General features: G+C 52.4%; 1 protein-coding gene across 1 annotated transcript; it reads right to left on the bottom strand.

Moving 5' to 3' along the window:
* Positions 1–1,193: 1,193 nt before the first annotated feature.
* Positions 1,194–8,682, bottom strand: Slc48a1 (solute carrier family 48 member 1). The gene is made up of 3 exons (XM_051160288.1): positions 8,428–8,682; positions 2,271–2,438; positions 1,194–1,487 (listed from the first exon to the last, which is right to left on the bottom strand). The coding sequence occupies exons 1-3, from the start codon at positions 8,561–8,563 to the stop codon at positions 1,351–1,353; spliced, it is 441 nt and encodes a 146-aa protein (XP_051016245.1). The 5' UTR covers positions 8,564–8,682; the 3' UTR covers positions 1,194–1,350.
* Between the last annotated feature and the right edge of the window lie 1,023 nt (positions 8,683–9,705).

Below are 9,705 nucleotides of genomic sequence, written 5' to 3'. Positions count from 1 at the left end.
AGAACTTCCCTTTCCCATCCACCTTGGCCTAAGGAGTAGAGGTGGAATCTATAGGGGATGCTGAGGCTGTGGGTATCCTAGCCTTGGCTGGGACAAGGCTGAGAGAGCAAAGGAGATCTGAGCTAGTGGTCTCCCCATGCCAAGAAGAATCAGAGATGAGGTGGGCTGCCCAGTAGCACCAAGCTTACTCTAGGGAAACAATCAGATAGCTAGAGCCCCCACCTTGCCCATTCTTGTCCCCTCTCAAGACGCCCTACCCCAAAAGAAACACCTTGAGGCTGATTTTAAAAAATGGCCGCTGTATTTCTGCTAAAGTGACAGTGACACTGGTAAGGCAGGACCCAGGTGGAAAAGTAGACGTGCAAACTGGCAACCTAACATAACAGGCTGTATGTAGCAACCTCTGCCCTCCCTCTCTACTTAGGTAAGGCCTTGGGCCCATGTCCACTCAAAAGAGTTCTCTCAGGAGAGAAAGGAGATGAAAAGTCAAAAGTCGGGGTCTGGTGCAGGGAGAAGGTCCTCGTGGTCAGGGTGGTCTTGTGCAGTGAGGGGCAGGCAAAGTGCAAGGCTGGAGACCGAGGAGCATAGATGTAGAGCTCCCTCTCGCCCCCACAAGGTTGCCTACTCTCCCAAAGCCCTTCTAGGTGCAGGGGTGTGTTCCCTGTGGTCCTCAGGTCTAGCCTCTGGTGTATGTGGTCATGTGTACATGCGTCACACACAGGAATGCTTGGCTAGCTCTAGCACCTTCATGGGAAACAATAGTCTGGATGGGAAGGAGGGAGGACACACTGAATTCTCCTCAGCTATGCTGCCTGGGCAAAGAGACAATTGTTGCTTTCCTCGGGACAGGTGAATTCAGCTACCTGACCCTTGAGGGCAACAGGATGGGGGAGCTGAGATTTGGGGATCCCTACTAGAAAAATCCTTATTTGACCAAACCTTCCCAGATGTGTGCGTGCCCCCCCCCAAGCTTCAATGAAGTCTGGGGCAGCAAGGAAGCCTGTCCTAGCCCCTGCCACTAGCCATAGGTGCAGACCTCAAAATCCTACCCACCGGCGCCCCGAGTTCATTGTCGTGACCCTACTTAACAAATATTCCCCCCAGAGTGCTAAGAAAATAGATCCATTTGGAAAGCTCTAAGCTGCCCTCTAGCCAGGCCAATGGGCAGATTGGCAGTACCTCGTTAACAGTTCTCCCCCAAAAGGGGACCAGACAGCTTTCTAGGAAACTGAACTGGCCCTGCTGTATATATTCTGCCAAGATTCTGGAGTCCCCAGGGATTGGGACAGGCTCATGCCGCCGTGACAGATCCCGAGGGCCCTCCAGGCTGTAGTGACCTCATTCTCTAGGTCAGAAGTCACTGAGGATGCTGATGTCGGCAAAGTCGGCGCGGTAGCGGTGGGCATAGAGGCTTAGTAGGAAGGCCCACTTGAAGGAGATGAAGCTCCAGACGCAGGAGAGGTAGTAGCTAGTCGGGTCTTTGAAACCTGTGAGGAAGAGGAACCAGACAGTAACTCTAGAGATCTGCCCATGGCACCGCGGCCAGCCATAAGGCTAGGACCCTCTTCCCTCCCGTCCACGTCCCTACAGCCTCCTGGCCTCTGAAACAACGCTATTGAAATACTGTCTTGTGGCACAGGTTTAGAGTATCCCAGTGCGCAGCCACAAGGCTGGGGGCATGAAAGGAGGACATAGTTGGCTAGCAGGTCTGTACCCTCCACTCCGCATTTGTGGCACACAACCAGGCCACTTCCAATTGACATCAGAGGACAGCTCTGGCTATTTCTTACCACAACCACCAGGGGGTGCTGCCCTCCTGGAGCTAGACAGAGATGAAAGGAACCCCAACACTTCACATCAGTCTGGAATCCTACCCCTGAGGAGGTAGGGGCTCTCATTCTCCCATTTTAACAGGAACCCCTTACTGGGGAGGTCAAGTGACCCAATCAATCCCTAGAACAGCACTTGTAGGGCTGGAGAGATGGCTCAGAGGTTAAGAGCACTGGCTGTTCTTCCAGAGGTCCTGAGTTCAATTCCCAGCAACCACATGGTGGCTCACAGCCATCTATAATGAGATCTGGTGCCCTCTTCTGGCAGGGAGGCACACATGCAGCAGAGCATTGTATACATAATAAAAACATCTTTTTAAGAATAATAATAAAATAAAATAGCACGTGTAGAAACTGGACAGGAGCCCCAGAGGATGAGCTCCCAAGCTGCTCCCTATCCCCAGGCCCTCCCCCTTCCTCCTTTCCCGGGATGGTCCTCACTCTGATGCTGCGTGATGGCCAGTGTCAGGAAGGTGCAGAAGGCGGAGATGGACACCACTGAGAAGAGAACACCCACGAAGAAGAAGCCACGCAGCCCTTTGAGCCAGGTCCTCCAGTAATCCTGCATGTACATCACGTGCGTCACCAAGACCCACAGCGCCAGGACACCTGCGGGGACAGACTCCAGTCAGCGGGACCCAGGCACCTGCCTGTCACGTCATGAGGCCAAGTGGCCTCATACGCGGGGGCCCTTGAAAGCCACGAGGCCACATCTACCTGCACGGTGACACTAAGACTGGCCCTCGTGACAGTGGTGTGATGTATGTGGGAGAGGATGTCACCAGTTGAACAAGGAAGCATGAAACTAGCTGCCTTCCAGAAAGCCAGGCGTTAAAGAGATCTGTGGAAAAGAAAACCATGCCGGTATTGTAATCTTTCTTTCTCTTCCTCCTTCTCCTCTTCTCCTCCTACTCCTCTACTTCTGAGAGAAACAAGGTTTTTTGTTTGTTTGTTTGGTTTGGTTTTTTTTTTCCTTTTGGTAGACCAAGCTGGCCTCCAACTCACAGAGATCCTCCTGCCTCCGCCTCCCGAGTGCTGGGACTAAAAGTGTGTGCCACCACCCCTTAGCTAACATGGTGTTTTCAACCTGGAAATGGTGGCACACGCCTGTAATCCCAGCACTCGGGAGGCGGAGGCAGGAGGATCGCTGTGAGTTCGAGGCCAGCCTGGTCTACAGAGCAAGTTCCAGGACAGCCAGAGCTACACAGAGAAACCCTTGTCTTGAAAACAAAACAACAAACAACAACAAAAACCAACAATGTGAAATATTTCTTTAAAATGCTTGAAAAGTTCTCATTTTTCGGTTTCTCATATGGCATGTCCATAGATAGAATCCACCTAAACAGGAGTTGTTTGGAGTTTCACTCTGAGAACTTTACATACAGACTTCCTGGTGCCTATATCTAAAGCCACAGAGATGGAGAAGCATGCCCCTCCCACACTCCTCCTCTGCCTGGTCCTCGGGGACCACGTCCTCTGGGTCTGGGAGCCTGCAGCTAGCACACTTGGGCAGCCGAGCTCTTCTCAACTCTGCACTGGTCTTGCAGAAAAAGAAAACCCTGTCATAAGAGCCCCAGGGCCACCGGCACCCACAGGGCCTACTACTTGCTTTCGGCTACCATTTGCATTTATCCAGTATGTGGCAAAGGGCAGGCTAGAATCCCAGACCCTTCTAGGCATGCTCTCTGGGCCTGGTGGGCACTTGTCCTAGGGTGCCAGCTGCTCTCAGCCAGTACAATAGAGTACAATACAACCCTCAGTGCCAGGCACTGCCTGCTAGTACAATTCAAAGGATGGGACAAATACCAATCCCGCTGGCAAGGACCTGTGGGGCCAGGCAAAAAACAAGGGAAGAAAGGCGGCCAGCTGTAAGCTCAGGACAGCCATGGGTTGCAGCCAGGCCTCTCAAGCTGCTGCAGCTAGGAGGTGGGAGCCCTTTCAAAGCATCAGTTGCAGTACAAGTGCTGTGACCTCTCAGAGGGACAGACACTTGTCTGTCTGTGAAGGCAGTTGTAGCAGGGGTACAAGGAAGCAAAGAGACCCTTTGACAGACACCAGACACCTTATTTCTTAGACTGGGAAACAGTACAGATCATTTGAATTCTTTCTCCCCTTGACATGCCTAAAACATTTTACGCTTTTTGTTTTTGTTTTTCCTCCCAGCCAGGGTTTCTCTGTGCAGCCTTGGCTGTCCTGGCCTCTCTTTGTAGACCAGGCTCATCTCGAACTCAAGAGATTCACCTGACTCGGCTTCCCAGAGTGCTGGAATTAACAGGTGTGTGCCACCGCACCTGGCTGTTTTAAACTTTTTTTTTTTAATTATAAGACATGGAGTCCGGGTGGCAAGCAGAGAAATCTAGTTATCATGGGGCTCTGGTGACCAACTTAATTATCACCATTAGGGCAAAAATAAAACAGATAACGCAAACCAGGAAAAGTTAAGACAAGGCACTGTTGTGTCCTGGAGTGCTGCTGCTGCCAAATGCAAAAAAAAAAAAAAAAAAAAAAAAAAATAGAGTGAGCCCTGAGGTCCTGCCGGTCTGGATAAGCAGGGAATCCCCGGCTTCCTTCCATGTGAGCAAGAGCCCACCAACCCACCTACCTTTACCCTGCTCTCCCGACCCCCACCGATCCCCACTACCATGCTTTCAGTTCTGCCTGAGCTGGCCCTCAGTCTTCCTCCTGAGCTCTGAGTGGACAAAAACAAGCATGCCTCCCTCTCTGTTTTGGCAGGAAGCCGGCGCAGGCCAGAGGAAGCCCAAATACTATAATCCCTGCTTTACTCTTCCCCTCATGATCTGGATTCCATCCCAGCAGCCTCCAGCAAAGTCTCTCCCTCCTCGGGTGTTCACCTGCAAGGAGATTGGTTTCTCTTCTTGGGGGTGCCGAAGATTCAGCCCAGGGCATTGCACACATGGCTGGCTTTACTAGTGAGCTCCACCCCTAACGGCTGGCACGTGGTTTCTTAAGGGACTTTGGTCACCGAGTATTTTGGGGACAGTGCAGTTCCTTCTTGTGACTGGTCCTCTCTCCTCTTCTCATGCAGAGGGTGCAAGAACCGGAGTCCTAAGACCCTTCCCTACCATAAGATTCAGGACGCCAGCTCAGGAGGGAAAAAGAAGCTCAGAGCAGCTCGTTTGTGACTAAGCAATTTCTGGGTTAGGAAACACTGAATTAGGGAGTGTGTATAGACCAGCACAGCCTAGGGGTTCCCCCAAACTCTCACACCCCCCCCCCCACATATGCCCACAACTGCTGAGCAGGAAGAGGGCGGCTCAAGGTGCTCCAGGCTGTTGATAGAAATACTTCCCCTGGGCCAGGTGGTGGTGGTGGCGGCAGCGCATGCCTTTAATCCCAGCACTTGGGAGGCAGAGGCAGAGAGCTCTGTGAGTTCGAGGCCAGCCTGGTCTACAAAGTGAGTCCGGGACAGCCAAGGCTACACAGAGAAAACCCTGTCTCGAAAAACCAAAAAGAAAAAAAGAAAGAAAGAAAGAAAAAGAAACATGTCCCCTGAACTCAGCTCCAGCCCTGTACTCAGGCCTCCTACCCCCGCCCTGGTCCTCCTTGGAGTGATGCTTCATCCACAAGTGGTCAGCGAGGGAGTGTCCCTCCCTGGTCCCCTCCTATACTCTTGTAGGAAGCACTTATATCCTGTTCCTAGGATACTCAAGGCATCCTGGATGCCTGGTCTATACAATATGGGGCAGTATGGACAAGTCCCCGGCGCCACCTGGCTACAGGAGTGAGCTAGACTCCTGGCTCATCCTGGCTCCAGAGCGGTATAGGCCTGGTTAGGAGAAGCACTTCCAGCTGCCAGGCTAGATGAGGGGCTAGGAGACACCCAAGGGAACCTATGGAGTAGATACAGGCATTTGGTATAACTCTTGAGGACACACCCCAGGCCAGTGGCTCTGGCCTGCAGACAAAGGAGACCCGGGGTGGGCGCCAGAGTTCCTCCTGATCGAAGCTCAGTTCTAAAGAAAATAGTTGTTTGGATCTGAGAGGGCAAGTGCTCTACTTTCCATGGTTTTCTAGACACAGGGCAGGCGTGTTAGCTAGGGCTCCCAGTGTAGAGCCAGAGTAGGGGGTCCTATGAGGCCTCTCTGGTGAGCCCATTTTTTTTTTTTTTTTAGGCCACTTTGGTTTTTGCAAAGTCACTTCCTCCCAGATTCCTGCCAGGATAAGAGTGAGTCCCCACCCCAAACGCTCATACATACCCTGTTCCAAAAGCCAGCGTGCCCCCCATTGCCACAACTGACCAGCATGACAAAACCCGATGGACCTCTGTGACTCAGCAATTTCTGGGCTGCAAAATGCTGAGTCAGAAGTGGAGGGCTCACAAGTCAGAAACCTGCTGACATTCCACCCCAAAAGAGGAAGCCGGGTAACTGGCCATGGACCCCTTGTTGCAACCCATGCTGGCTGGGGAAAGAGTGTGTGTGTGACCTTGGTCTAATAACTCTTTGCCCACCAGCCACTACCACCAAGCAGTTTTGGCTCTTCCTCAACCACCTCTGGTAGTTAAACCCCAGGCTAGCAGGGAGGTTAGTGTCCCTGGCCTGGCACAGCTAACTGCTGCCAATTAAGTGTCTGTTTCTGAAGGCAGCTTCACAGCTAGCCTGCCTAAGGCCAGGCAAGGCTGGCAAGGAGAACAGAGAATGGGTCAGAAGGAAGCTCTCGTGGTGGCCTGGAGTGGGGGCGGGAACCCTCCCTCTGTAGACAAGGCTGGCCTCAAACTCAGAGATCCGCCTGCCTCTGCCTAGGCCTCTGCCTGGGTTAACACAGCAAGCTGATCCCAGGAAAGTGCTTCCTCCTTCCTGCAACCAGAGAGCTTACCTCCAGCCTCAGAATCCAGCCTTGGGACCTGGCAGCGCTTTCCAAACCCAGTGTTGGCTGTCCCAGGAGGGTCAGGAGCCCACAGGTGGTCCACCCATGCAGGCATGAGAACTCCCAGCCAAGCCATCAAACTGAACCGTCTTAGCGGCCCCAGTGCCTTGCTTGGCATGGCTTACGTTTAGAAGCCATGCATGCCCTCTGATAAGGCAGAAACACCACCTAGGGCTCCTTCTACCAGTGAGTTCAGTGGCAATGAATGCATTAGTTTCGTTGCTATTGTTTTAGTTTTTTGAGACAGGGTGTCTCTGTGTAGCCTTGGCTGCCCTCGAACTTGATCTGTAGATCAGGCTGGCCTCGAACTCAGCGATCCACCTGTCTCTGCCTCCCAAAAGTGCTGGGAGTAAAGGCGTGCACCACTGCCACCCAGGAAAAATTAATTATTTTTAGTTAGTCCATTTATATATCTTTTGGCGATTTTGGTCATGGAATAAGATCATTGTATATTAAAATGTTATCTTTACATGTACTTTTCCTATACATATTATTTCATGTAGCTACTGTACAACTGAGTTAATTTCCTTAGTAGGACTTTATTTTTCCCCCTTTTTTTGAGACAGTCTCTCTGTGTAGCCTTGGCTGTTCTGGACTCGCTTTGTAGACCAGGCTGGCCTCAAACTCACAGCGATCCACCTGCCTCTGCCTCTGCTGGGATTAAAGGAATGTGCCACCATGCCCCGCTCTTAGTAGGGCTCTTAATGCCTTTAGTATACTAACCTGAATCCTTCTGAGTTCTAGGGATGGAAATCAAGTCGGCCAGGCTTTCAAGGCTGAGCCATCTTAGGGGGGCCCATCATGTGGCTGTTGTAAGCCTGGACAAATTATTTACCCTAAACCTCGATTATTCTAACTGTAAAATGGGTACAATAATGGCTACTTCAGGGGACTACTATAAAGAGTAAATGAAATAAGGGGAGTGGATTGCTTAGCAGAGCATAGAGTATTAAATCATGCTAGTAAGTGCAAGTAATATATTTGGCGTTCACACGGAGAGGTTAAATGGCGTAACCAAAATTGCATAGCAAGTGCAGAGCATTGCTGAACACTGAGCCTTCGCCACCTCCTTTTCCCTCAGAGATTCGCAGATTCCCATTGGTTCCAAACAGAACAGATAGACCCAGGTGCAAAAGAAACGTCCAGTAATGGGTCCACAGCACTGTCCTGGTTTTCGCTATGGGGGCTGGCTGACGGGTTTCCCCATGAACCCCCACTTATAAGAGACGCGGGAATCCCTCAGAAGCAGAGAGAGAGAGAGAGAGAGAGAGAGAGAGAGAGAGAGAGAGAGAGAGAGAGAGACAGAGAGAGAGAGAGAGAGAGAGTGTGTGTGTGTGTGTGTGTGTGTGTGTGTGTGTGTGTGTGTGTGTGTGTGTTTTGCAGGAGCGAGGGTGGCCAGGGGCTGGGGGCACGCAGTAGTGACCACTGGGTGGAGGGTATAGCGACAGGGTGGAGGGACGCGACAATCCCGGCGCGGCAGGACTGTGCGAACCACAGAGGCAAGCTGTCTGCACCCTACGTCGCGCCACGTTCTGAAGGCATCAGGTCCCAGAGGCCCGGGCAATGCCCAGGAACCCGGCCTTCGCTGCCACTGGCCTCTTTGGAGTAAACAACGCTCCCGCCCCGGGCAGCGCCGCCCCAGCCGCCGCGAGCAGCGGCTGACAGTGCCCCCCCCCCGCTTCTCCCGCGCCCCGATCGCCCCTCTGGATACCTGCGAGACCCCCCATTGCCGCAGTCCCCGGCTGCTGGTAGACCATGGTCCAGACGAAGAAGATGAAGAAGCCGGACACCGAGCAGATGCCAGAGTAGGCGGCGCGGAGGCCGAGCTTTCGCCGAGACGGGGCCATGGGGCAGCGGAGGGGTAGCGGAGGGGCAGCGGAGAAGCAGCGCCACCGACTCGCAGGTGCAGGGCCCGAGCTGGAGCCCCAGCCCCAGCCGGAGCCAGAGCCGCTGGCTCCCGGCGCTCCGCCCCCAGCCCGCCCCCCCCCCCGCCCCCCTCCTCTCCTGGTGCCGCCGGCACAGCGCCCTCCCCGGTCGGAGGCCGCTCCCGACACAAACTTGACCTAGCCACGGCTGCTTTGCCAGGGCAGGCGACCCCTGGTGGAAGGGCAGGGTTCTGGACTCATCCCCATACACCAGACCCCTATATATGTGTCTAGGGAGTCCTTGGCAGCCCTGGAAATGTCTTTACCTTGAGCCAAATGCAAATGATTACTTATTGATTTTTAAGATATTTTTGAATTTGTAGAGACCGATTCTCTCAATGTAGTCTTGGCTGTCTTGGAATTCCATATGCAGACCAGGCTGGCTTGGAACTCATAGAGGTCCTCCTGCCTCTGATTCCTGAATTCTGAGATTAAATTTTGAATGGGAAACTCAAACCCATATAAAGTGTAAGATTAAAATTTCTAGCTAAGACTTTAGAAACTAGCCAGGTGCAGTGGCTTAAGCCTTTAAACTGGCAGAGACAGGGGCAGAAGCAGGCTGATCTCTGGGAATTCAAGGCCAGCCAGAGCTAAACTATGAGACCCAGTCACAAAAACAAGGAAAAAAACATAAACTAGAAATGATGGCCCCCACCTGTAATCCTGGCACTTAGGAAGTGGCCAAGGTACAAAGCAGTGATGGCGCTCGCCTTTGATCCCAGCACTTAGGAGGCAGAGGCAGGTGGATCTCTGTGAGTTCGAGGCCAGCCTGATCTACAGAGTGAGTTCCAGGGCTACACAGAGAAACCCTGTCTTGAAAAACCAAAGGAAGAAGACAAGGAGGAGGAAGAAGAAGAAGGAAGAGGAGGAGGAAAAGGACGAGGAGGAGGAGAAGGAGAAGGAGCAGAAAAAGAAGAAGCCGCCACCGAGGGAAGATGGCATAGGGAGACTGTTTTGAGGAAAAAAAAAACATACACACACACAAAAGCAAAACCTGGGGAACTGGTTTGGTTCCCTGACTCCCCCAGAATTAAATAAGTAAAATAAAAAATAATACAACATAC

Source organism: Acomys russatus, chromosome 17, assembly GCF_903995435.1.
Source record: "Acomys russatus chromosome 17, mAcoRus1.1, whole genome shotgun sequence".
NCBI classification, from domain to species: domain Eukaryota; kingdom Metazoa; phylum Chordata; class Mammalia; order Rodentia; family Muridae; genus Acomys; species Acomys russatus.
The sequence above is the reverse complement of the archived record's forward strand: the minus strand, read 5'-3'. Positions and strand labels throughout refer to the sequence as shown.

Bases quoted from the DNA above. Each gene is read 5' to 3' on its own strand.
- Slc48a1 (XM_051160288.1), bottom strand. From the start codon at position 8,563: ATGGCCCCGTCTCGGCGAAAGCTCGGCCTCCGCGCCGCCTACTCTGGC. The intron at 2,439-8,427 runs GTATCCAGAGGG...CTGTCCCCGCAG, and splicing joins GGCAATGGGGGGTCTCGCAG to GTGTCCTGGCGCTGTGGGTC. The intron at 1,488-2,270 runs GTGAGGACCATC...TCTTCCTCACAG, and splicing joins GGCCATCACGCAGCATCAGA to GTTTCAAAGACCCGACTAGC.